The sequence below is a fragment of the Ahaetulla prasina genome, chromosome 1 (genome assembly GCF_028640845.1).
Source record: "Ahaetulla prasina isolate Xishuangbanna chromosome 1, ASM2864084v1, whole genome shotgun sequence".
Classification (NCBI taxonomy): domain Eukaryota; kingdom Metazoa; phylum Chordata; class Lepidosauria; order Squamata; family Colubridae; genus Ahaetulla; species Ahaetulla prasina.
In genome coordinates, this window is record NC_080539.1 from 122937681 (window position 1) to 122961770 (window position 24090).

At 41.0% G+C, this 24090-nt stretch overlaps 1 protein-coding gene across 2 annotated transcripts in view; it reads left to right on the plus strand.

The window, feature by feature from the left end:
• ASCC3 (activating signal cointegrator 1 complex subunit 3) overlaps positions 1 to 24090 on the plus strand; it is a 237592-nt gene that overhangs the window by 193449 nt on the left and 20053 nt on the right. For both annotated transcript variants that reach the window (XM_058174769.1, XM_058174761.1), the window contains exon 37: positions 16501 to 16725. In XM_058174769.1, coding sequence (XP_058030752.1) covers positions 16501 to 16725 — 225 coding nt within the window. The remainder of the gene's footprint in view (positions 1 to 16500; positions 16726 to 24090) is intronic.

Below are 24090 nucleotides of genomic sequence, written 5' to 3' on the forward strand. Positions count from 1 at the left end.
TCTTTGTTTTTAATAGAAGTTCTTGCTAGTTCGAATTGCAGCAAAAGTAGCTCTCTTCAGTTACCTTCCTCTTGGCAGATCTATTAAATATATTTTTACAAGTAGTAAATAGGAATATAAGATGAGTCGAAGTATAGAGAGCACAGCTTTATTGAATGTGTACACTGCATCTTTTATTACAAAATAGCCAAGTTAAATTTTCCATTTTTCACTCTTGTTTGTTCACTCTCCCCCAGTCACCAAAATATGAAATAGCATTCATTTAAAGTCCAGTGCTCAGCAACTCGAGCAGATTTCTACATAAACATTTAAGGATTTCTATTGTTGGGAGGGGGGGGTTCTTTAAAGATAGAGCCATCAGTCAATATTTAGCCTACTGTCAATGTCTCTGCCATTATGATTATCAAAGAATAGACTGGTTTTAAATTACTGAGATTTAGTAAAAAAATGTTTTTATCATATGACTTTATATAGTGGCTTCAAACAGCAGTAAGACTTTAGCCCAGTTAGCTGGATTAGTTATGGAGATGGTCTTTCAAGTTTCAATATCCCCTATAGATCTAGCCTTTTTTATCCCAGAAGTCTTAGAAGATGAGAATTGGCTCAGTGATACTGGAAGGCTATTGTCACTTAAGGGATTCGTAGCCAGAATCCCTTAAGGTTCTCCACTATTTAGATAGGAGGGGTACTCTTATCCAAGGGGATTAAAACACCTTAGTTAAACCTGGACTCTGTTCACTTACATCTATACCAGGGGTGTCCAAACTACGGCCCGCGGGCAACTGCGGCCCGTGGGTCAGTTTTTATTGGCCCGCAGCAAATTCTCGGTGGACAGTGGGGTGCGGCCCCCGTCCTGGCCCCCAAGGAAGCCGCCGCTCGCCCGGTTGCAGATGCGGGGAGGCTCCGCTGAGGCTACCCCCGCCCACTCGGGGCTGCGGGCCGGCCATTCAGCCACTGGGCTGTAGGGGGCGCCCGGGACGCCCACGGCTCCAGCCCGGCCCACCAGACAGAGGAGGAGGCGGGTGGGCGGCAGAGCTTCCGGCGCTGCTCCAGGCGCCCTCGGCTCACGGCGCCGCGCAGGTAGGCTCTCCGGGCGGGTCGGCAGAGCAGGGCTGGATGGGCGGGGGAGCGGAGCGGAGGAGGATGGGAGGGTTGAGCTGCTGAGTGGGCCCCGCTGCCGGGGCTGCCGAGGGTCCCGGCGGGAACGGGACGCTTCTGCTCCCCGGAGAACCTCTGGGTGGGGGGCGGCGAAGGCGGGTTGTCCCTCTCCAGCCACCGCCTCCCCCCCCTCCCCCAGCGATGCAGCTCAGTTGGTGGGGGTGCCTGGTAAGGGGAGGCGCAGCTGAGTTGGGGGCTTGTCCGGGAAGCTGAGTGACCAAGGAGGCTCTGGGAGAGAGCCGAAGAGACCCACCCCACCCCACCCCGCCCCCCGCGGTGTTGCCACAGCTGGGGAAGATGGCAACGCCGCCGCTCGCCCGGTTGCAGATGCGGGGAGGCTCCGCTGAGGCGACCCCCGCCCACCCGGGGCTGCGGGCCGGCCATTCCGCCACTGGGCTGTAGGGGGCGCCCGGGACGCCCACGGCTCCAGCCCGGCCCACCAGACAGAGGAGGAGGCGGGCGGGCGGCAGAGCTTCCGGCGCTGCTCCGGGCGCCCTCGGCTCGCGGCGCCGCGCAGGTAGGCTCTCCGGGCGGGTCGGCAGAGCAGGGCTGGACGGGCGGGGGAGCGGAGCGGAGGAGGATGGGAGGGTTGAGCTGCTGAGTGGGCCCCGCTGCCGGGGCTGCCGAGGGTCCCGGCGGGAACGGGACGCTTCTGCTCCCCGGAGAACCTCTGGGTGGGGGGCGGCGAAGGCGGGTTGTCCCTCTCCAGCCACCGCCTCCCCCCCTCCCCCGGCGATGCAGCTCAGTTGGTGGGAATGCCTGGTAAGGGGGGGCGCAGCTGAGTTGGGGGCTTGTCCGGGAAGCTGAGTGACCAAGGAGGCTCTGGGAGAGAGCCGAAGAGACCCACCCCACCCCACCCCCCGCGGTGTTGCCACAGCTGGGGAAGATGGCAACGCCGCCGCTCGCCCGGTTGCAGATGCGGGGAGGCTCCGCTGAGGCGACCCCCGCCCACCCGGGGCTGCGGGCCGGCCATTCCGCCACTGGGCTGTAGGGGACGCCCGGGACGCCCACGGCTCCAACCCGGCCCACCAGACAGAGGAGGAGGCGGGCGGGTGGCAGAGCTTCCGGCGCTGCTCGGGCGCCTCGGCTCACGGCGCGGCGCAGGTAGGCTCTCCGGGCGGGTCGGCAGAGCAGGGCTGGACGGGCGGGGGAGCGGAGCGGAGGAGGATGGGAGGGTTGAGCTGCTGAGTGGGCCCCGCTGCCGGGGCTGCCGAGGGTCCCGGCGGGAACGGGACGCTTCTGCTCCCCGGAGAACCTCTGGGTGGGGGGCGGCGAAGGCGGGTTGTCCCTCTCCAGCCACCGCCTCCCCCCCTCCCCCGGCGATGCAGCTCAGTTGGTGGGAATGCCTGGTAAGGGGGGGCGCAGCTGAGTTGGGGGCTTGTCCGGGAAGCTGAGTGACCAAGGAGGCTCTGGGAGAGAGCCGAAGAGACCCACCCCACCCCACCCCGCCCCCCGCGGTGTTGCCACAGCTGGGGAAGATGGCAACGCCGCCGCTCGCCCGGTTGCAGATGCGGGGAGGCTCCGCTGAGGCGACCCCCGCCCACCCGGGGCTGCGGGCCGGCCATTCCGCCACTGGGCTGTAGGGGGCGCCCGGGACGCCCACGGCTCCAGCCCGGCCCACCAGACAGAGGAGGAGGCGGGCGGGCGGCAGAGCTTCCGGCGCTGCTCCGGGCGCCTCGGCTCACGGCGCGCGCAGGTAGGCTCCCCGGGCGGGTCGGCAGAGCAGGGCTGGACGGGCAGGGGAGCGGAGCGGAGGAGGATGGGAGGGTTGAGCTGCTGAGTGGGCCCCGCTGCCGGGGCTGCCGAGGGTCCCGGCGGGAACGGGACGCTTCTACTCCCCGGAGAACCTCTGGGTGGGGGCGGCGGCGGGTTGTCCTCTCCAGCCACCGCCTCCCCTCCCCAGCGATGCAGCTCAGTTGGTGGGAATCCTCGACGCCTGGTGAGGCGCAGCTGAGTTGGGGCCTTGTCCGGGAAGCTGAGTGACCAAGGAGGCTCTGGGAGAGAGCCGAAAAGACCCACCCCACCCCATCCCATCCCCCACAGTGTTGCCACAGCTGGGGAAGATGGCAACATCCTGGGATGCCGGGATGCCCAAGGGGATGAAGCCCTTCCTGCAAAGAGTCTTTTGGGCCCAAGGCAGCTTGGCCGGCTGGTGGCCCTGTGCCCCATGGGCATTGCCAGGGTCGTTCCTCCAATGGGCCAAAGCCTCCTGGCTGACCCACAAGGCCCTCGGAGGGGGAGAACAGCCGGCCTTCCTAGCACAGCGCTGCCTCTTCCCAAAAGGGAAGTTTGTTTGTTTGTTTGCCTTTGAAGGTGTCTCTCACCCACTTGGCTTGTTTCTGTTTCATTTTGTCTGCCTCTGAGAAGGACTGGCTGGCTGCAAAACTCTTGTGGCTTGGGGCTATTGTGCGCTCTCTGTACTCGGAGCAGCTTCAAAGCCCTTTGGGGGCTCTGCTCCCAAACCTGTGCCCAAACCGAGGGACCCTTGGGGGCTTCTTTGCATGCTGCAGGATCTCCCAGCATGACAGTTTTGCACCCTGCAGACTGATAGAAAGCAGCTGGGACTCCCCTGGCAGAAAAGAAGAAGACCGGCATCGAGAAACAGGTGAGGGCGGCGAGGGGCCGAACAGCGTTGGTGCGGGGAAGTGTGCAGGATGTCTCCAGACAAAACTATATCGCACTTTGACCAGTCCTCACACTTATGACCGGTCATCATTTATGCCTGTTGCAGCATTTTGTGCATAGGGACTACTCAGAGGGCTGAAAAAGTTATTTTTGACCTGTCCTCACACTTTTGACTGGTCCTCACACCTACAACTATCTTTACATTTTGCACCCTATCTTGTAACCGTGGTGAAGAGAAGCAGTTGTGAAATGAGTGATATGGTTGTTAAAAATGCTGCAATGGGCATAAATGTGAGGATGGTCATAAGTGTGAGGACTGGTCAAAAATTACTTTTTTTAGCCCTCTGAGTAGTTTCTATGCCCATAGCCACATCCACTCAGTCACATGAGGAGTTAGCCACGCCCACCAGTCACATGACCACCAAGCCACACCCCAAAATAAGCCACGCCCACAGAACTGGTACAAAAAAATTAACCCCCCCCCCACCCCCCCGTGGCCCGGGCCTTTGCTTATTTTTCTGTATTTGGCCCTCACTCAAAAAACTTTGGACACCCCTGATCTATACAATATCTTGCAATCCTAGCTGATACATTCACTGTTCAAACCATTACATATCTCTTGTATAACATGGGTCCCCATTTGTGGTCCAAATAGAATATTCTTCTAAAGCAACTAACATACATACACAGATACATATCAAGAAAAACATAAATGGAACTCTGCTCATAAAACTGGACTTTCCTATCCTTATATATGGCACTTTGGAAAATCTCCCATTATAGCAATAACACTTAGACTTCACAGTGCTTTACAGCCCTCTCTAAGTGGTTTATAGAGTCAGCATATTTCCCCCAGCAATCTGGGTCCTCATTTTACCCATCTCAGAAGTATGGAAGGCTCAGTCAACCTTGAGCCAGTCAGAATCAAACTACTGAACTGCTGGCAGTCGGCAATCAGCAGGATTAGCCTGCAATTTTTGGATGGAGAAATTGACAGGGACAAATTGCTCCACTCATAGCAACTTTTCCTATTCAGTTTATTCAATTTAGAAAATTTCCCATCCCTCTAGCTATTGGGGATCCAAAGAAGCTCACTTGTAGTTTAAAAGATAGCCATGCTGACTGGAAGGGTATTAAATCAAAGAAGCTTGATTTGTAATCAGTAATAACTTGTTTCTGGGCAGCTTTTTCAACAAACATTCTGCTATTTTCATATTGTCATCAACTTGTATAAACCATGCCAAACTAAGAGGTAGAAAGTTAAACTTTTTATAAGAATTCCTGATTACAGTATTTTAAATGTTTCATAACTTTTTGTCAATGTATAATAATAGTGAATATAATACCTTGCAATCGGTTATTATGTCTGACTGAAGCAGGGGTGTCAAACTCCTGGCCCGTAGGCTGGATGCATCATGTGATGCCCACCCCGGTTTAGTGAAGGGGGAAAAAGTCAACAATACATCATGTGACCATGCATCTCTGAGATGCCAGAATATGCCAGAATATCCTTATCTACTTTCCCCCATGCTGAGCCTTTTTTTAGAAAGTTCTAAGTCCTTGTCTTTGGGATCATTTAGGCAGAAATGCACTGCTATTGTTATGGAGAATCAATATAACAGAGGTTTTTCCACCTCTGTTATATTGATTCTCCATAACAATAGCAGTGCATTGCAGTAATTACTTTGTGAGCAAGAGATACCTTCCATGGATGATTATCCAGACACCATCCTATACAGATGTCATACAGATGCCCACATGTTTTACATGTGGTACAGTAAGATTGCACCACAGGCTTGAGAACTTGTGCTAATATTTTGGAGAACATATTGTATATCAGGGCATAAGAAAACACAACTGTGATTAATGGGACAATGGAACTTGTATGGATTTTGATTCTCTTGAAAGCCTTTACATACATGTAAGATATCAATATGGTAAAGTTGGAAACCAACAACTTTTAACTTTGGGGTTGTTAACTAGCATAGGTGTTATTAGTAGGTCTGCTTTGTTTAGGTATCAAAGAATATGTATGCTCTTACTGTGCACATTATTAAACATTCAGTCTGCAGATATTCTTATGGAAAAGAGACATCCATAAATATCCAAAAATTGCTTAAGTGAGGCTAATGTTTTAATATATAAAAGGGAACCTTGTCCTATGAATTCCTTTTAGTAATGTCTAAAATAGTTCCTGACTTGAAAAAGAATTGATTTTTATCATTAAGCTGCTAAGCTATTGAAAGTCACAAACCACAAGCAAAATTGTGCTGACAGATACCAGCATTCCGTGCTGTGTGCTGGTTTTTGTTTTTGTTTTGTTGGAAAGGAAAACACAGTTACTTGAGGCTAACCACAGTATTAGATCTGTGAGCTTATGAGAGAAGAGCAAGTTTTGGACCTTTTTGAGGAAGTGCCCTGTGTGATGAGTAGCGAAAGAAGAAATATAAGTTAGAGAACAAGTTAAGAAAATGATTAGATTGTATAGGCCAGTGGTAGTCAACCTGGTCCCTACCACCCACTAGTGGGCGTTCCAGCTTTCAAGGTGGGTGGTAGGGGTTTTGTCCAATACTGAAGCACTTTCCTTTTTTTAAATTTAATTGACTTTTTAAAAAAAATTCATAGCATTATTTAAAAACATTTTCATTAGGTTTTCATAAAATTCCCCGTGACAATTTAAGTTTCTGAAAATATACTATTTGTATCGCCCATGCATAAGTTTAATTCACGTTACGTAAGTGAAATTAAATTGTCCCAGAATAGCTCGCACATCTCCCCCCACACTACCCAGCTTTAACAGACAAGCAGAGCTGGTAGCCGGCGCCACGCCCCCAAAACCCAATCCACGATATGCGAGAGGCATGCACAGATGATGATACACTTTATAAATCACCATTACTGTGGAACCGGTAGGTGGTTAGAAAATTTTACTACTAACAGATACAAAAGTGGGCAGTAGGTATAATAAGGTTGACTACCCCTGGTATAGGCTGTTGATTTATTAAGTGAGAAATATTTCATATACAGTTTGGCTAGATCATTTTTATTGAAAATAAGAATGAAGCCAAATGAAACAGTTGCTTTCCCTCTGCCATTCTAAATAAGACTTGGATCAGGAGCCTTAATTTGTCCATTCCCATCCTCATCGGTTTAATCAACCACCTTAGAAGAGTCAACTAACACTTATCATCCAATCTCCAGTTTCACTTGTGGAAAAGCCCTGAGCTCTAGCTCTCAGTGGAAAACAGTTTATATAAATCCTTCTGAGTCTATCTTGGGAACAGGTTTTGGCATAAAGGTAGCCTTTGTCTCATTGATGAACATCTGGTATGTTGTGACTTTTGAGACTATTGGCTACAATATTATTCTGAAGTTCTTGAGAGAATTGGGTAGGTGGGTTTTGGGAACACTTTTTCAAGATTATCTTGTTCCAATATTTCTGGACACAGTCACTGGCATTGAAAAAAATCTACTTGGCCCTTTCAGAATTATTCTTGGACTCCTATAAGAGCGTCTGTTACTTCTGCCTCAGTTGTTGGATCTACTTTTATCAGAGCCATCTTCAGTTTGTCATTTCTGTCCCATTCTTCGTAAAGCTTGTCCACAAGTGCTTCATACAAATGTTCCTCATGAGGAGACTACAAGACTGACCAGGGAATAAGCCATTTTGCTCCAAAATAGTTGGCACTTTTAAAAGGACTCTAGGTTCACATTATGTCCTTGTCTAATCACTTTTAGAAATTGCTTCTTATCTCCTTTTCAGCTATTACGAACCTTTGGATCAACAGATTTTACAGCACAGGGTGCATTTCATTCTATCCTTAGTGCAAGAAGTTTTAAATAGTAGTTTAAAAACTTTTCAAAAAATTCTTTTGGACAAACAGCAGAAGGATGATTAGAACTTTAATTTTGGAAAGTTACAACTAAGGACTTGAAATAACATTTTGGAATTAATTATAAAAATCCTCCTCATGAGAAAGGATGAGGATAAGGAGAATTCATGGAGTTCTCTTTAAAAAAACTGAACAGGATGAGACTTTAAAGTTGGACACTAGTGGGTACCAGAAGGAACTAAAGATTACAATTAAAAGAGTACATTTAAATTTGACTTTCTATGCAGAACAAAGAGATTTTAACATTCAGTATATTGAAGGATATTTTTTTGCATGTTTCCTTTTGTGCAAACTTAGACTTAAATATATGCAGAGTCTTCATATACCTTAAGTTTGTAAAGAACCAGATACTGGAAAACAATTCAAAGCTGAATTTGTATTAGATTAAGATGCTATTGATTCAGAGTATGAGACATCAGGGAAATATACCTGATCAGGACAGGTTTGCACTTTTCTTTAATCTTTAATCTTCATACCGTGGGGATCTTCCAGAATTCAATTTAGTCATATACTGGTAATATCAATGGAAGGATGACCTTTTACAAGATTTATTCTATAAACCTACTGCAAATAAACAAATTGCACACTATCATATTCAAAGTCTTACCTTTGTCTTGTGCCTTTACCTTACATTTGCCTGGTGCCCAAATTGCCTGAAGACCTCCTCTGCTACATTTTACCTTAATTCTTAAGTCATTATTAAAGGGTCAGCTTTTGCTGGTCTCACTATGGGAATGCTTAACATTAGCAGCTGATTCTGCTTTTCTGCAATGGGCTCTAGATTATGAAATAACGTAACTGGAATTGAGGTGTAGCAGCTCTTTTTTATAGTTAGAGAGGAGATTAAAAAAACATATACCAATTTTGGATTTTTAGACTTAAAACGAAAGACAATACTTTTTTTAAAAAAAATTAAATTGCTGGATTGTAAGTGATTATTAGAATATTACAGGATGTTTGCAGACAGAGTATAGCCATAAAATAGGAATAAGAAGAGAAAGGTGAAGGTTCATATTTGAAAGACCTGTTCATATCTTAACTTGTCTGCTGCACACTCTCCTTTCCTTCAAATGGGAAGGAAATAATAAAAGAAAGTTCTGCACTGAATGTGTTATTTCTCCAGCTATTTTCCAACATCACTGCAAGTAATGGAAATTTAAAATAGGGGGTCAGAGAAGTGTTACTTCCAGATAATGCATGATGTTTCCCTGGCATATCTGAAAGGGAGAAGCGGACTGAAACTATAATATTTGATAGCCCGACAGATGAATTGGTACATCATACTTTGATTGATCAGGCCAAAAATAAAAAAACAAAAACAAATAGCAACCCTTAAATCATCCTGAAGGTACAAGCAGAATTATGCCTTATGTATTCAAAGCAGGGGAGAAAAAACAACTCTCACATTTGTCCCTTCAAACCATGTAACAAATGTGTCCTCCCTTCTGTATCTCCCTGAACAAATAAAAATTCATTTGCATTCGTAAAATTTTAAAAACTATCTATCCTATAAAGCTGGTACCACAAACCAAATCTTGTGGAGTAGAAATAAACTTCTAGAAATAGAAAGCTGTTTAAAAATAAATATCACAAGAGTTAATTTAACTATAATATTGTTAGGAGCCACTTTAATAGAGGTGTTTCCTTTTGCTTGGTTTGCTATTTATAAATTTAGGACTGGCTTAATTGCAGGGGTGAAATACTCCTGGTTCTGACTGGATCTGGCGATCCTGTAGTGATGGCAGAGCAAAGCTCCACCCACCCACCTGGGTATCATTACTTCCTGGTTTTTACCCTCTGCACATGCACAGAAGGTTTTGCGCATGCGCAGAAGGTTTTGCGCATGCGCAGAAGGTCTGCACGTGCATGTGACACACGTGGCGCGTACACTTCCGAACCGGTAAGAAGGTAAGTAGATTTTACCCCTGCTTAATTCCATCTGTTTACTAGTAGTATTCAACCACCAGTAGTATTTGCTAGAGTATTCAACCACCCAAGAGTTGAATACTCTCTCACACATGCACACATATCAATAGGTTAAATGACTTTGTGAAAGAAGCAAAATTTTAAAATGCATAAGTTTAACCTTAGAGCTATAAAAAGTGAATCTTAAAAACTGAGCAAATAATTTAGAGAAAATGTGCTTAAAAGTGAATCAGTACAGGGCAAATGTTTTTACTAGCCTTTATCTATTTCTTAGCAAGTGTTGCTTTTCCTTGGATCCAGAGAACAGTGGGGTTATATTTTGCTCATAACTTAGTCAAGGTATATTATATGTTTCTCCGTTTTATTTTGTGATAAAACAAACTGAACAGAAGACTTGTAGCAGACTTTTTTCTTAGTACAAGCTTCATAGTTACTGTATTGATTTTTTTTACCCATTTTTTCCATAATGAGAGAACAAGATGAGAATTGGCCAGATAACTAGGATAAATGGATTCCTCTCCTATCTCTAGGTTACAATAATTTCATATCTTTTTTTTTTCTATCCTACCTCAACTCAAATGAATTTGATTGTAAAGTTGAACAATGCTCTATTGTCTAGTGGGCCAGAAAATATTGGCATATTGAAGTTGAAAAACATTGTAATACTGATAGTCTGACTTTATCACAAACTACAGAAAACAGGTGTTCTGAGGTAGCACTTTTGATAACAAGTAGACCATAGCACATGCTTAAGCATCTAATTTTATATCCACTTGTCTTTAGAAAATGAAATTAAAGAGCATTGAGATACATATGTTAATGTTTGATGTTAATCCGCTTTGTTATGCTTAAAAGCTTATTAAATATACCGTATTTTTCAGAGTATAAGACGCACCTTTTTCCCCCAAAAAAGACGGTGAAAATCTGGGTGTGTCTTATACTCTGAATGTAGCTCCGCCCAGCCTCTCAAAGGAGGTTTCAGAGGCTGAAAAAAGCCTCTGAAACGAAGCTTCAGAAAAAAAGCCTCTGAAACGAAGCTTCAGAAAAAAAGCCTCCAAAACGGAGCTTCAGAAAAAAAGCCTCCAAAACAGAGCTTCAGGAAAAAAAGCCTCTGAAATGGAGGTTTCAGAGGTTGAAAAAGCAAGGTGCAGAGCTTACAACCAACAAACCTGTTGGTAAAATTCACATCTGGAAACAGCTGATTGGGGGTATTCCGGGAGGCCGATCTACCCGCCAATCAGCTTTTTTCTTATTTTCCTCCCCAAAAACTAAGGTGCGTTTTATACTCCAATGTGTCTTATAGTCCAAAGAATACGGTATGTAAGTGCTTTTAAAGACATTTTAAGTTATTTACTTGATATTGTTCTGATTTTTTTCCCTTAAGATGCTTTTCCTTCAGACTGTTACAGGTTGAAATACTAAAAAAAGAGAGGCCTTTAATGCATCACTAAATTGTGGGGTGATGATTCAGATATGTGCTTTCATACTGGTGGAAGTGTATCTTTCTACATTTACTCCCCATAGCAGTTTCTCCATCATCCCCATAATATAGAGATGATATTAAATGAGGCATAATGCAATATCAAAGTCAGTATTGTGTAATAACTAAATTGGCTAGAAACCAAGAGACTGTAACTAGAACTCCTGGCTAGAAGCCAGGAGACTGTGAGTTTCAGTCCTCCCATAGGCATAAAAGTAGGCTGTAAAAAATTTGGGCTAGTTGTTCCCTTTCAGCCAAATTCATAGGTGTGTTCTTGTGAGGAAAACATGAGGTGGGGAAAATATATATGCACATTTTTATTCACAGTGTACGGAATATGAATACTGGCTATTTAGATGACTTTATCTAAAGATTGGTTTAATTGTTATAGACTTCCTTCCATTATACTAAGTGTTGCTCGTGAGTACTAAACAGTTTTGACTGTAAAACATTATTTATTATGCTTTGTTTACTGTTCCTGTTTATTCCAATTTCCATGGTGCTTCCAAAATCCTTATTCAAACTTTTTATTTTCTGTATTCCTAAAACCTTTTGTTTATTTGTATCTCGTTCAGAATTTATAATCTGCGCCAATCCCAAAGATTCTAGGTGACTAAGTACAAAATAGCCGAAATAGAAACAATGTAAACAATAGATCAGAACTGGGGGGGACGGGGGGGGGGAACAGAATAATAATACAGTACCAAAATCTGGAATGGCAATCTATAATCAACCGCAGCTGAAGGCTGATTGGAACAGCCTTCAGTTCCTGAAGTGCTTTTAATGTTTCCTAAAACTGAGTAATGTTAGCACTGAAGAAACCTCCAGAAAGAGGTTGGGGAGGGGGCTACTATAGAGAAGGCCTGCCATTTGGTCCACCTCCTATGAACCTTTCAAATAAGGGACCTCCAGGAAACCCTGTCTGGATGACCCCACTAGATTCATTTATCACAAGATAATGGCTAACATTTATCAGTGCTGTACAATTTATGATTTTAAAGGTCATAAGTAGGCATTTTGAACTGAGTCTGGAAGCTTATTGGTAGCCAATGAAGCAACATTAAAATAGATACTATTCTACATTGTCAATGAAAACAAAAATAACCAGTAACTTTGCTACCAAAATTTTAAACCATTGTAGCTTCCAGATCATCTCTGAGGCAGCCCCAATGTATTACAATAGTCCAGCTGAGTCATGATCAAGGTGCACGTTATTGTTGGCAAGTAGCAACTTAGAATTCAAGAGAACACCTAAATTTTAAATCATACCCATTGTTGTTGGAAATCAGAGAACCTAGGAAATTTTAATAATCTACACAATATGTGTCTGGATCCAAGCAGTGTGGCCATTTGCAATTGACGGGTGGAAATGTTGTCAATACAGAGATTTTCTAAGTGCCTTCAAAGATTTTTTTTTGGTATGGCACCCAGTGTGTCAATAACTATTTGTATTATTGGGAGAATGTTATCCTATCCAGAGCAATTACCAGGACTAATTTTCTTAAGATTCTGTGTTTATGAACAAACAACAGTTTTGACTTGGAAAGATTTAATATGAGCTCGCTTTGCTCCTTTCAAATTGTCACAGTCTCCAGACACCTGTTCAGGACTTCAAAGCCTCTCCTTTATTTCCTACAGAAATTATGTATAGCTGGGTATACTTCACTCCAACCTGATGGATAAATTCTCTAAAAAAAACAGTTCATGTAGATGTTAAATAACATGAGAGAAGGCACTGAACTCTGTTGAACTAAAATAGAATACAGGAAAAGAAAGTGCAAGTTGTCGACCAAAAAGTTTTATAAAATAGATTAAGATTTCAATAGAATGAATGTAAAGATTATTATGTAAGAGGATAGGGAAGTTGCTTGGACAGAGTGAAAATAAAATTATGTTACAGACTACCACAGAAGTATGGGTATATGCTAATAGAAAGAATACTTGCTGGAATGATGAAATGAAAGATGATGCAAGTAAGAAATATATATATATATATAAGAAAATAATTGATGAACACATACATTTATGTACCTCACCTTTTAAATATTGTCAGAAAAGCCAGACTGCAGTGCTAAATTTACATAATATATTACTAGTGCCTCAAATTCCATATTAAACAAGCTTCCCAGTATAGTGTTGATAAAGAGGACAGTTGCATTTACAAACTCAGGGAATGTGAGAGGCTGATTTGGTTTGGTTTGGTTTAGTTTCTTAGTGTTACAAATTAATCAGTTTGGCCTGAGAAGTCTACAACTCATTAACTTTAAAGGCTTTGCTATTTCTCATGGTTGAACTTAAGTTTTAACATAAAAAGGCTTTCTTTTGTCACCTGCATTGGTCAAGCTATTTCACATCTCACAACTCTGTCCAATGTATGTTTGCTTAGGAGTATTACTGACTTTAATGGCACGTGGTCCTTAGTTATTTTGCACCAGATTGTGATTGTGCTGCATAATATTATATAGGCTGGCTAGATGTTAGTCTCATTGTATAGAAGACTTAGTGCCTGCAGCCTTAAATCACTATAAAATACGTTACTAAAATATAGCATAATTGTTTTTTAATAAATCTAGGAACTGGTATACAATATAAATCTACATTGGAGTAAAGTAATTTTATGCTGAAAATAATTTGGAAAAGAAAATAACATTGATGAAGTAAAAAGAGCTTACAAATGATATTAATTGAATAGAATAATATTATTTTCCCAACCTCTTCGAGTAGTAAACTATGTATTTTAAGACTTTTGGATTTTACCTTTTCGTATATCTGTTTTTGTGAATTTTCATTTGATACTGTTATGTGACTGATCAACATTTGGATGGCAGTAATTCAAAATTAGTTTTAATTAGGGAATGTAGTGGGGGGCCTTTAGTGTTTATTAGGACCAGTAAAGTATCCGTTGTAGCTTTTTTATAATTATGGTACCAATATCTCCTGAACAAAGTAAATCTATTTCATTATTTCTGCTGTTTGGAACATTGGTTTTGAACTGCTAGGTAAGACAAGAGAAACTCAGAATAAATGTTTTCTTAGGCTTTAATGAAAACTTGAATAACACAGGAAAAGTTTTTGGATTTGGAACTGATTTTTAGGCAAAAAGGTGAATGAGTGAGTGAGTGAGTGAGTGAGTGAGTGAGTGAGTGAGTGAATGAATGAATGAATGAAAAGTGTTTCCAATTTCATATTTGACACAGAATTGTATAGAAGTATAAAAGGACCATCTTGAGATACCCTAAAATCAATAAATATGATGTTCCATCATTTTGGGAGATCTGAATTGATTTAAATGCAAATAAAAACTTGTAATTGCTAACAGTTGTGAAAATCCCTCAGTCTGAATGGCCACTGACTATTCAATGTAGAATGATAACTGAGATGTAGACAGACTTAGTTCTATTTTAAGGCTGCATGATGTTAGCTACCAATGTTATTTTTTTTCTTGGCAATTTAGAAAGGAATAGATTTTATGGCCTGTTATAGCTCTCTTTCCAAGAAGTGCTATGGCATATATTTTTGAAATTGTTGTTTGGTTACTAAATCCTGGTATATGATTTTTTTTTCACTTTGTAAAAAAAGAAAGGGGAGAAGGGTTGAGAGGAATCAGAATAAATATTTGTATCAGTGCAACGAAAAACTGTTGGGGACTCTATAAATACTTCATTTTTCAGCAGCTTCACTTTTCTTCCTCATGATTTCCTGTTGGCCAAAAGGAAACCCAGTAAAGAAATTCTATGCTTCTATCAGAAAGCTTCCAAATCTTACATGATTTTATCCCTTATATATCAGCAGATAACATCAGATCTTGTTGAATTTCCAGATTCATTCAGTTTCTTACTGGCACTTAAGGGAAATGAAGTAACAGTTCATTTGGCGTTCTTAATGTTCTTATTGATGCACCCAATTCTGTTCTCCAATTCTGAACAGTCTTTTTAAAGTGGTGCTGCCAGGCTCTTCTTTTTGTTGTTCATAAATTGGCATTGTGTAGTCTGTGGAACTTGCAGGGCAGATTTGTGCTAAAAAGGGAAATGAACATAGAACAAAAACCTGAGCGAACAGTAAGGCCACTTTGATTTGATTATGAAGGATGTTTCTTTATTCCGTCTGTCTTCCTGCAATCTGAAAACAGTAGCAGGGGGTTACAAGCTGAGTTCATCATAGAGTTGTCAATCACTGCCATTTCACATTTGCAGTGGAAGATGTCTTTATTCAAGGACAGCTGGGCAAATCAGAAGCACAGATTTGCAGTTAGTAGCCTGTCCTGCCGATGCTAAGCAAACAGGGACAGGGCAGGCAGACCAGCCTGTCACATAAAAATATAATGGACTCGGCTGACCTTGGTGCCCTGCATTCAGCTTCGTTCCCAGATGCATAAAAGCTCCGGTGCTCATTCTCAATTTCCTTTAATTACTTACATGATGTAGATAAGAAAATGAACTTCACTTACAATCATCCATCACACACACATAGGAAATGAAGTAGGCAAAGTGTTTTGAAACCAGAGGAGTATTTTGGAAGTAAATAAAACAGGTTGTTTAAGGGGGAGAAAGGAGACTTTTTCTGTTTTCCAGAAATACCTGCTCAGCTGCAGCCATTCTGCTGATCCCACCCCTTAGTTTGTCTCGTGGATAGAGCTACCAAGCCCAAAAAGAAAAAATCTCCTTGGTAAATATCCCTTAAAATATTGTTAAGGGATGTGGCTTAAATAAGAGTGAAACAAACATGAAGAATTCTATAGGGCTTAAGGTGGCACTGACCCTTTGGTTCAGAAAATAAATGACCACAGTTTTCACAAAAGAATGGAAAACACATCAAGGATTAGGTAGCAGTTGTCTGCAGTCTGTCTTTTAAAAAAAAACTGTTCAAAGACCATGACATTTTTAGAGGTTGCTTAGGTTTTATTTCTAGAGTTTTTTTAAATTATTATTCAAGTTTTTTATCCTTTTGTCTTGAGGCTTTATCTGTCAATTAAAAGGAATATTTTTTGTACAGTAACCATGTGCACACATGTAAAACTAGTTACAATTAATTCTCATACACAGCTTTCACACAGTTAACTTTAATTAATCTGCAGTTGGCCAAATTTACAAGTGAGAGAGCATTTTCTTCTGAAAAGCATTTGAACTTTTGCCAAAAAACATTACTATATTGTAAATGTAATCCAGCCTTTCTCTAGTGCTGCTTGTGCTCGTGGATGAGCAATAAATCTGAAAGCTTTAGGAACACTTAGGTAACTTTTTCCAATCTGTTCTTCCGACTGTGGCCCTTTATAGCTACAGAAGTCCGTATTTCTCATAAGTGGTTTTATTAGGGGCTTGGGTAAAATTTGCTAAAGCAAGCTCCTAGTTGTCTATATCCCAGTTCTTTCCTCTTTTTTTTTACACTAACGTTCTCTCTCTGTCTCTCTCTCTCTTTCAGGATGCTGAAGAATACAAAGACCTCCCAGTGAGGCACAATGAGGATCAAATGAATAGCGAACTGGCCAAATATCTCCCCATTGAAGTCAACCCACATTCTTTTGACAGCTCACACACCAAATGTCATCTTCTGTTGCAAGCCCACTTTGAACGTGCCGTGCTTCCATGTCCAGATTATGTCACTGATACCAAAACGGTGCTAGACCAGTCAATCAGAATATGTCAGGTACAATTATTTTTTTTATGCTTAATGATCTAGTTTGGCTGTCAGAATCTAGATTTGAAAATGTGCCTGAATTGTTGATATTATTACTTTATAATGTAGTCACATATTTTAATGCATAATATTTCATACACTTTATCTCTTTTTTATTAGTTTATAATATAAAATACAAAAGAAAATAGGAGGGAAAATAGAGGAGGGAAAAGGGGGGAAAGAAAGAAAAGGCGCTGACTTTAAACTCCCTTTGGTGCAGTAGAATAAGATTATAACATCAAAACTCAACTTTTTATTTTTACGTAATAGTATAAACTAGCCATTTCTATAACAACAAATCTTTCTAATCGGTAAACTCCAAAATCAAAGTTTCTTTTTTTTCCCACCCCAAGCACAAAGTCCAGAAGTTTCCAAGCAGAAAAAAAAGTAAATGTGTTTTTTTCTTTAATCAAAGCAGTCAATTTAGCCATCTCTGCTAACTCCATTAACTTCCATTGTGGGAATCAAAGTGTCCTTCTATTTCATAGGACTTATCTCATGCATCATCACATCAGTCATATGAGGCAGATGGGCCTTAATTAACAATATATCTTGCCTATTTTATTCAAACAAAATATATCGGCTTGATATATGGTATTTTGGGACTATGCATACGAGTTTATATGCTCAAAAAATACAGGCCTCAGATAATTACTACACACCATAATCTTTAAAAATCATTTTAGCGTATATACATTTTTAACATTGCCACTCTATTGTTTATGTCAGTGCAGGTTCTCTCTGCCTGTTTCTGAACAATATATGAATTGCATGAAAGATCAAAAGTTAAATAGGAATTTGATAAGCCTTTATCAATTTTTAAGCCAAGATCATTATGTATTTGTTTCCCTTCAGAGTTGATAAGATACAGTTCCACCTAACACTGATTAAATATGATTACAAAAATAGAAGCAATTTTTCTCATGATTACTAAAAATTTAGTATGTCAGTACTTCTGTGACATAAGGCTACTCTTATGATATTCAGCTTTAATCTTTTGAAAAGTATTTACCCTGTATGTGTTATGCACATTTCAGCAGTATATCTATGCTTTGAGAACAGAGTTATGGCCATATTTTGTTCTGTACCTAGTAATCATACCTTGTATGCTATATCTGTTTTTTGTGTCAAAATAAGAAACGGTTCTTGTCTCATAATCATAGTTGCATATAGTGGTACTTATATGTTTTTGAAGCCTTTTGAACGTTCATTATTTCTGCATAAATATGACCTAAAACATGATCTGTTGCCCACACAAGTTCTAAAATTAGATAATGAAAACCCAATTAATCAAATGAATCAAAATCTTTATACTTATTTATTTGTTGAAGAAAATGATACATAGCTATATATTTGTAGCAGAAGTTATTAATCTTTGCTTTCTATAAATGGTATGCCTCCCTTGGCAGCAATAATAGCAATTAAACATTTTTGATAATGTTTATCAGTTCTGCACGTCAATTTGAAGGAATTTTAGCCTTTCTCTCCTCACAGAATGGCTTCAATTCAGGGATGTTGATAGGTTTCCATGCATAAACTGTCCATTTGCCAGATGCTGGCACAACATTTCTGTAGGATTAATGTCACGACTTTGATCCATTCCTTGTGTGAGGAATAGATGATTTTTTAGTTCATAAACTAAACTAAAACATGCTGGAGCCCATCTTCAGAAAACTTCTCTTTAGCACAGTTTGTGCTGTTTGTATTCTATGTAGAGAACTCTGCTAGAGAGAATTTTCCTGAAGATGAGTTGCAGAACGAGTCTGAAAGCTCGGAAGACAAAACCTGTGGTCCTGGTGACCGACCCAGATTGGATCCTGCAACATTATCCTGGGAAAACATATATTCACCTTCATTCCTGGCATGACAGTTATTGAAAAATCTTCCTTTCCAGTATTCCAATCCCAAGTGTCAGGATTCTGCAGTGTTGATGTTTCGTCTTTTACTGGCATTAACAGTTACAAAGGAGTATGCTGAGATATTACAGGAGTCCTCATTTTTATTTATTTTATTTATTTTTATTTATTTATTATGTAAATAAATTTTGTATGAAACTGGCTGTGAAGGTCACAAAAGGTCCACAGTCATGTGACTATAGGATGCTGTGACCATTGTAAATGCATGCCAGTTGCCAAACACTTGAATTGTGATTATGTGACAGCAGGGATCGTCATAGTTTCAAGGACTGGTCAAAAATCTCTTTTTTCAGTGCCGTCATAACGCTGGGCATTAAACAAGCAGTTGGTAAGCAAAGACTACCAACTACCTATATTTGATTCCGGATGGTTGGTGCTTGTGACACTCATCTGTATCTGGCCTTAGGGCACAATAAATTTGATTTGATGACACATATTTCAACTACATGAAGGAGTCAATCCATGTAGTTTTGAGAAATGCTAGGGACTCCGTGGTTATAGTTAGCCAGGATAAACTTTATGGAACTTTTTAAAAAAATCCCCTACTATCAGCACCTCCATTCATTTTATACAAAGCATCTTATATTTGATGGGGTTAATACTTGTTTTGAAAGGAAGATAAATATGAATATTTATCAGTATAGCATAAACCTGAGCATACCTTTTTTGATTACAGCAGTACATAAATAAAGAGAAAAAAAATTAAGCCCCCTTATAGTATTAGTTGAATAGTTTCCACCTGCCCTCAAATGGAGAATTCATTTCCAGTGTTTGTGATTTTTTACATGTTTGTTTTGGAACACTCCAGATAGCCATAAGAACTGTTGCATGGTAATATATTTGCTGACAGTTTGATGATACGGTTTTCCTGAAGTACAATTACTCCTTCCTCCTAAACTCATGACAAACCTTTTTCCCAGTTGATGCTGGAGGAAATGACTAATGCTTAACCCATTTGTGTGATCAATTCACTTAAGCAGCTACTGTGAAATGTTAATCACAACTTTAATTTGTACTGCATTAGCATTTTGATTAACTTGTAGGCTTGCTAGCATACTTGAAGCACTTTTACTCATAGTTACTGCTCGGAAATGACTTTTTGATTAATTAAGTTTGTTAGATAGCAGCTGAGCTTCCTGAATGCTAACCTTATGGGGCTAAAAGTTCAGCAGAAAGTTACTGTGAACAACTGTTGCCATTGAATAGAATTCTTGAAAATATACTTTCAGTTCTAAGGTGTTTACATAATATTGAATGTTGTGAGAAAATGGACCTTAACCCTCCAAAGAATGCCAATTTATCTGGATAAAATAATTGTAAAGCTTTATTTGTACTTTTAAAAAAAGGGCATGCCTTAGAAGTTGATTTAAATTTGGCATCTTTTTAAATTTAAATTTAAGTTTTTTAATTGTTGTTTTTAATCTGTACTTATATGTATTTTAACTGCCTGTGAACCGCCCTGAGTCCTTAGGGAGATAGGGCGGTATATAAATTTGAAAAAATAAATAAATAAATAAATAAATAATAAATAAATAAATAAATAAATAAACTTATAAAGTCATATTTTTGTTCTTTACAGAATCATTTTTGGACAATTATATGATGTTGTTTTGTAAAACATTTCATACAATTAATTACCATCTTTAGAATTTAGTGCATAATTTAGTGAGTATTGCCACATGCAAAATGAACAATTGATAGAGCTGTTTCCTCCTTGAATCTTTATCCCTTCAGAACTCTGGAATTGGAAAGTTTTGTTTGCACTGGCCTTTACTGAGCAAACTGCAAATCAGTTCTGCCTTATTGTAGCTTTTGCAGTCATAATGTTAACTGCTTTAATCTAGATTGCAGAAAATATGACTTCTGTGACAGACTCATCAGTGCTTGGAACACTTTACCTGACTTTGTGGTCTCTTCCCATAATCCCAAAAGCTTTAACCAAAAACTTTCTACTATTGACCTCACCCCATTCCTAAGAGGATCATAAGGGGCGTGCATAAGAGCACAAACGTACCTACCGTTCCTGTCCTATTGTTTTTCTTTTTCTTCTTCATATATATATCTATATCTATATCTATATCTATCTATCTATCTATCTATATATATATATATATATATATATGCTTATACCTCCTAATATTTACTCATATATATGTTTATATACTATATAATCTTTTTTGTATGATACTTATATATATTGTTGTGACAAAATAAATAAATTAATAAATTAATTAATTAATTAATTAATTAATTAGTTGGATTCAAAATTGAACTCCTTGCTCTTTAGAATCGTCATGGGTTCTATATTTTGATGCCAATCTTTACTTTAGAGGTTCTCCAACTTTCTCAGTTCGCAGCACCCATAGTGTCTCCATTTTTTTTCACAGTGTAGGCCTGTAGGCCAAAACTATAGCAATCTTGAACTAGTAGTTTGCATGGTGACTGACAAATTTTGAATACCGCTATGTTTCACTCAAACTTTAAAATATCCCATGGTCTTCCTATGAGTTTGCTGTGGTGCCCTAGGATGCCATAACTCTCAGTTGGTAACTCACTCCTAATTGTATAAGCTTTCTCAGCATGCTTTTCATATGTTGCTTCTTTTATAGAATCTGGATTTACCTATAAAAAAAAACTTTAAAAATCATCCCTTCTCCTCTCATAGATTAACTCTGCTATCAGGGAAACAGTTATACAAGCTATAGTCTCCTGAATGCAAGATATTCGTAGCAAACAGCTATTGAGCCGCATGACAGTCATGACTTCAGACATTTATTTCACCTATGTTTGGATTTGCTCAAAATGTGGTACTTTTATACTGTCCTCTTTGCTTAGCATGTCCAACATCTTCTTCTCATTCCCTTCCTTCCATCAAAAAGTCCATGCAGTGGTAGCTGGTTAGAGTATCTCACCAAATGTGTAACTTTCATGTGTCCTTCCTTGATGTTCTCAACACTGACCATATATCTTAGAGCTGGAAGCTCATCTCTAATCTTTTTGCATCTAAAATACATAGATCATGCTAGAGACTTTGCAGTACATCAATGTTTGAATGTGAGTTCAATGTCTTTAACAATTTGGAAACAAGTTGAGTTTTTTTAGGCTTACTTCAGCACAAATGGTATCAAGTAATGCTATGAATGCAAATAAAAACAAACAAGTGGAACAAGGCCCGTCCTACTTTTACTTCTTACATGGCAGATATGGCACTGATAATCTTGCATTGTATATTATTCCTATCAATGTGCGTGAGAATGGCAGCATCCTTGTTGATCATTTGAGCCACTCAGGATCAGTATTTTTTCAACTCGGGGCAATCCCAAAGTTTAGGCAGAAAAGTCAGAATAAATACCTTGTCTCTAAGGTTGCACCTTTCTGTTCTCTTGGAAGAAATTGCTTCCATATTCTTTTCCAATGATCTCTTTCTGATCAGAATCTTGAAAATATTACAGGATTTTGACCAACTGAATTCTTGTTTTGACAATTAAATTTTCGTCCTATGCTGCATCTTGGTCACTGTCTCCTGAACTATCAATAAGCAGGAGCAGTTGTAAACCTCAATTTTTGATTCACAACATCTTACAGTTTGGAGGATTTTTTCCATCTCAGCTCAAAATCAAGACAGAAGAGGTCCTCTGGGTTTCTCAGAAACTATCCATAATAGCGTCCTATTCTCTAAGTAGAAAATCTTTTGGGAATTATTAACATAATGAAAATTGTTGCAGAAATAATCATCATTTGCAATAATCCAGTTCATCATATTTTGGCATTCCTTTTACACTTGGGGCTGTCTTCCATAAGAGTACATCTTGTAGTCATCTTTTCTTTTTCTCCTTTAGGATTGTATCCTCTTTTTTTCTAATTAACTGGAAAAGCGCTTCATGAAAAGCCTTGCTTGCCTGTATCTGCTAGTGAATCCATTAGTCCATGCCTAGAAGTTGATGGTATTTATTTATTTATTTATTTATTTATTTTTTCAAATTTATATACCGCCCTATCTCCCTAAGGACTCAGGGCGGTTCACAGGCAGTTAAAATACATATAAATACAGATTAAAAAACAACAATTAAAAAACTTATTCTATTGCCCAAATTTAAAATAGTATAAATAATAAAAAACCCTTAAAACCCATAACTTTAAAATCTAATCCAGTCCCGCGCAGATAAATAAGTGTGTTTTAAGCTCGCGACGAAAGGTTCGGAGGTCCGGAAGTTGACGAAGTCCTGGAGGGAGTTCGTTCCAGAGGGTGGGAGCCCCCACAGAGAAGGCCCTTCCCCTGGGTGTCGCCAGACGGCACTGCCTAGCTGACGGCACCCTGAGGAGTCCCTCTCTGTGAGAGCGCACGGGTCGGTGAGAGGTATTTGGTAGCAGTAGGCGGTCCCGTAAATAGCCCAGCCCTATGCCATGGAGCGCTTTAAAGATTGTCACCAGCACCTTGAAGCGCACCCGGAAGGCCACAGGTAGCCAGTGCAGTCTGCGCAGGATAGGTGTAACACGGGAGCCACGAGGGGCTCCCTCTATCACCCGCGCAGCTGCATTCTGGACTAACTGGAGCCTCCGGATGCCCCTCAAGGGGAGCCCCATGTAGAGAGCATTGCAATAATCCAGGCGAGACGTCACGAGGGCGTGAGTGACCGTGCATAAGGCATCCCGGTCTAGAACGGGGCGCAACTGGCGCACCAGGCGAACCTGGTGGAAAGCTCTCCTGGAGACGGCCGTCAAATGATCTTCAAAAGACAGCCGTTCATCCAGGAGAACGCCCAGATTGCGCATCCTCTCCAGTGACTCGCCCCCAACAGTCAGCCGAGGACTCAGCTGACTGTACCGGGATGCCGGCATCCACAGCCACTCTGTCTTGGAAGGATTGAGCTTGAGCCTGTTTCTCCCCATCCAGACCCGTACGGCTTCCAAACACCGGGACAGCACTTCGATAGCTTCATTGGGGTGGCCCGGTGTGGAGAAGTACAGCTGGGTGTCATCAGCGTACAGCTGGTACCTCACACCGAAGCCACTGATGATCTCACCCAGCGGCTTCATATAGATGTTGAACAGAAGGGGCGAGAGAATCGACCCCTGCGGCACCCCACAAGTGAGGCGCCTCGGGGCCGACCTCTGCCCCCGTCAACACCGTCTGCGACCGGTCGGAGAGATAGGAGGAGAACCACCGATAAACGGTGCCTCCCACTCCCAATCCCTCCACCCGCGGCAGCAGGATACCATGGTCGATGGTATCAAAAGCCGCTGAGAGGTCTAATAGGACCAGGACAGAGGAACAACCCCTATCCCTGGCCCTCCAGAGATCATCCACCAACGCGACCAAAGCCGTCTCCGTGCTGTAGCCGGGCCGGAAACCGGACTGGAACGGGTCTAAATAGACAGTTTCCTCCAGGTGCAGGGGAAACTGATATGCCACCATACT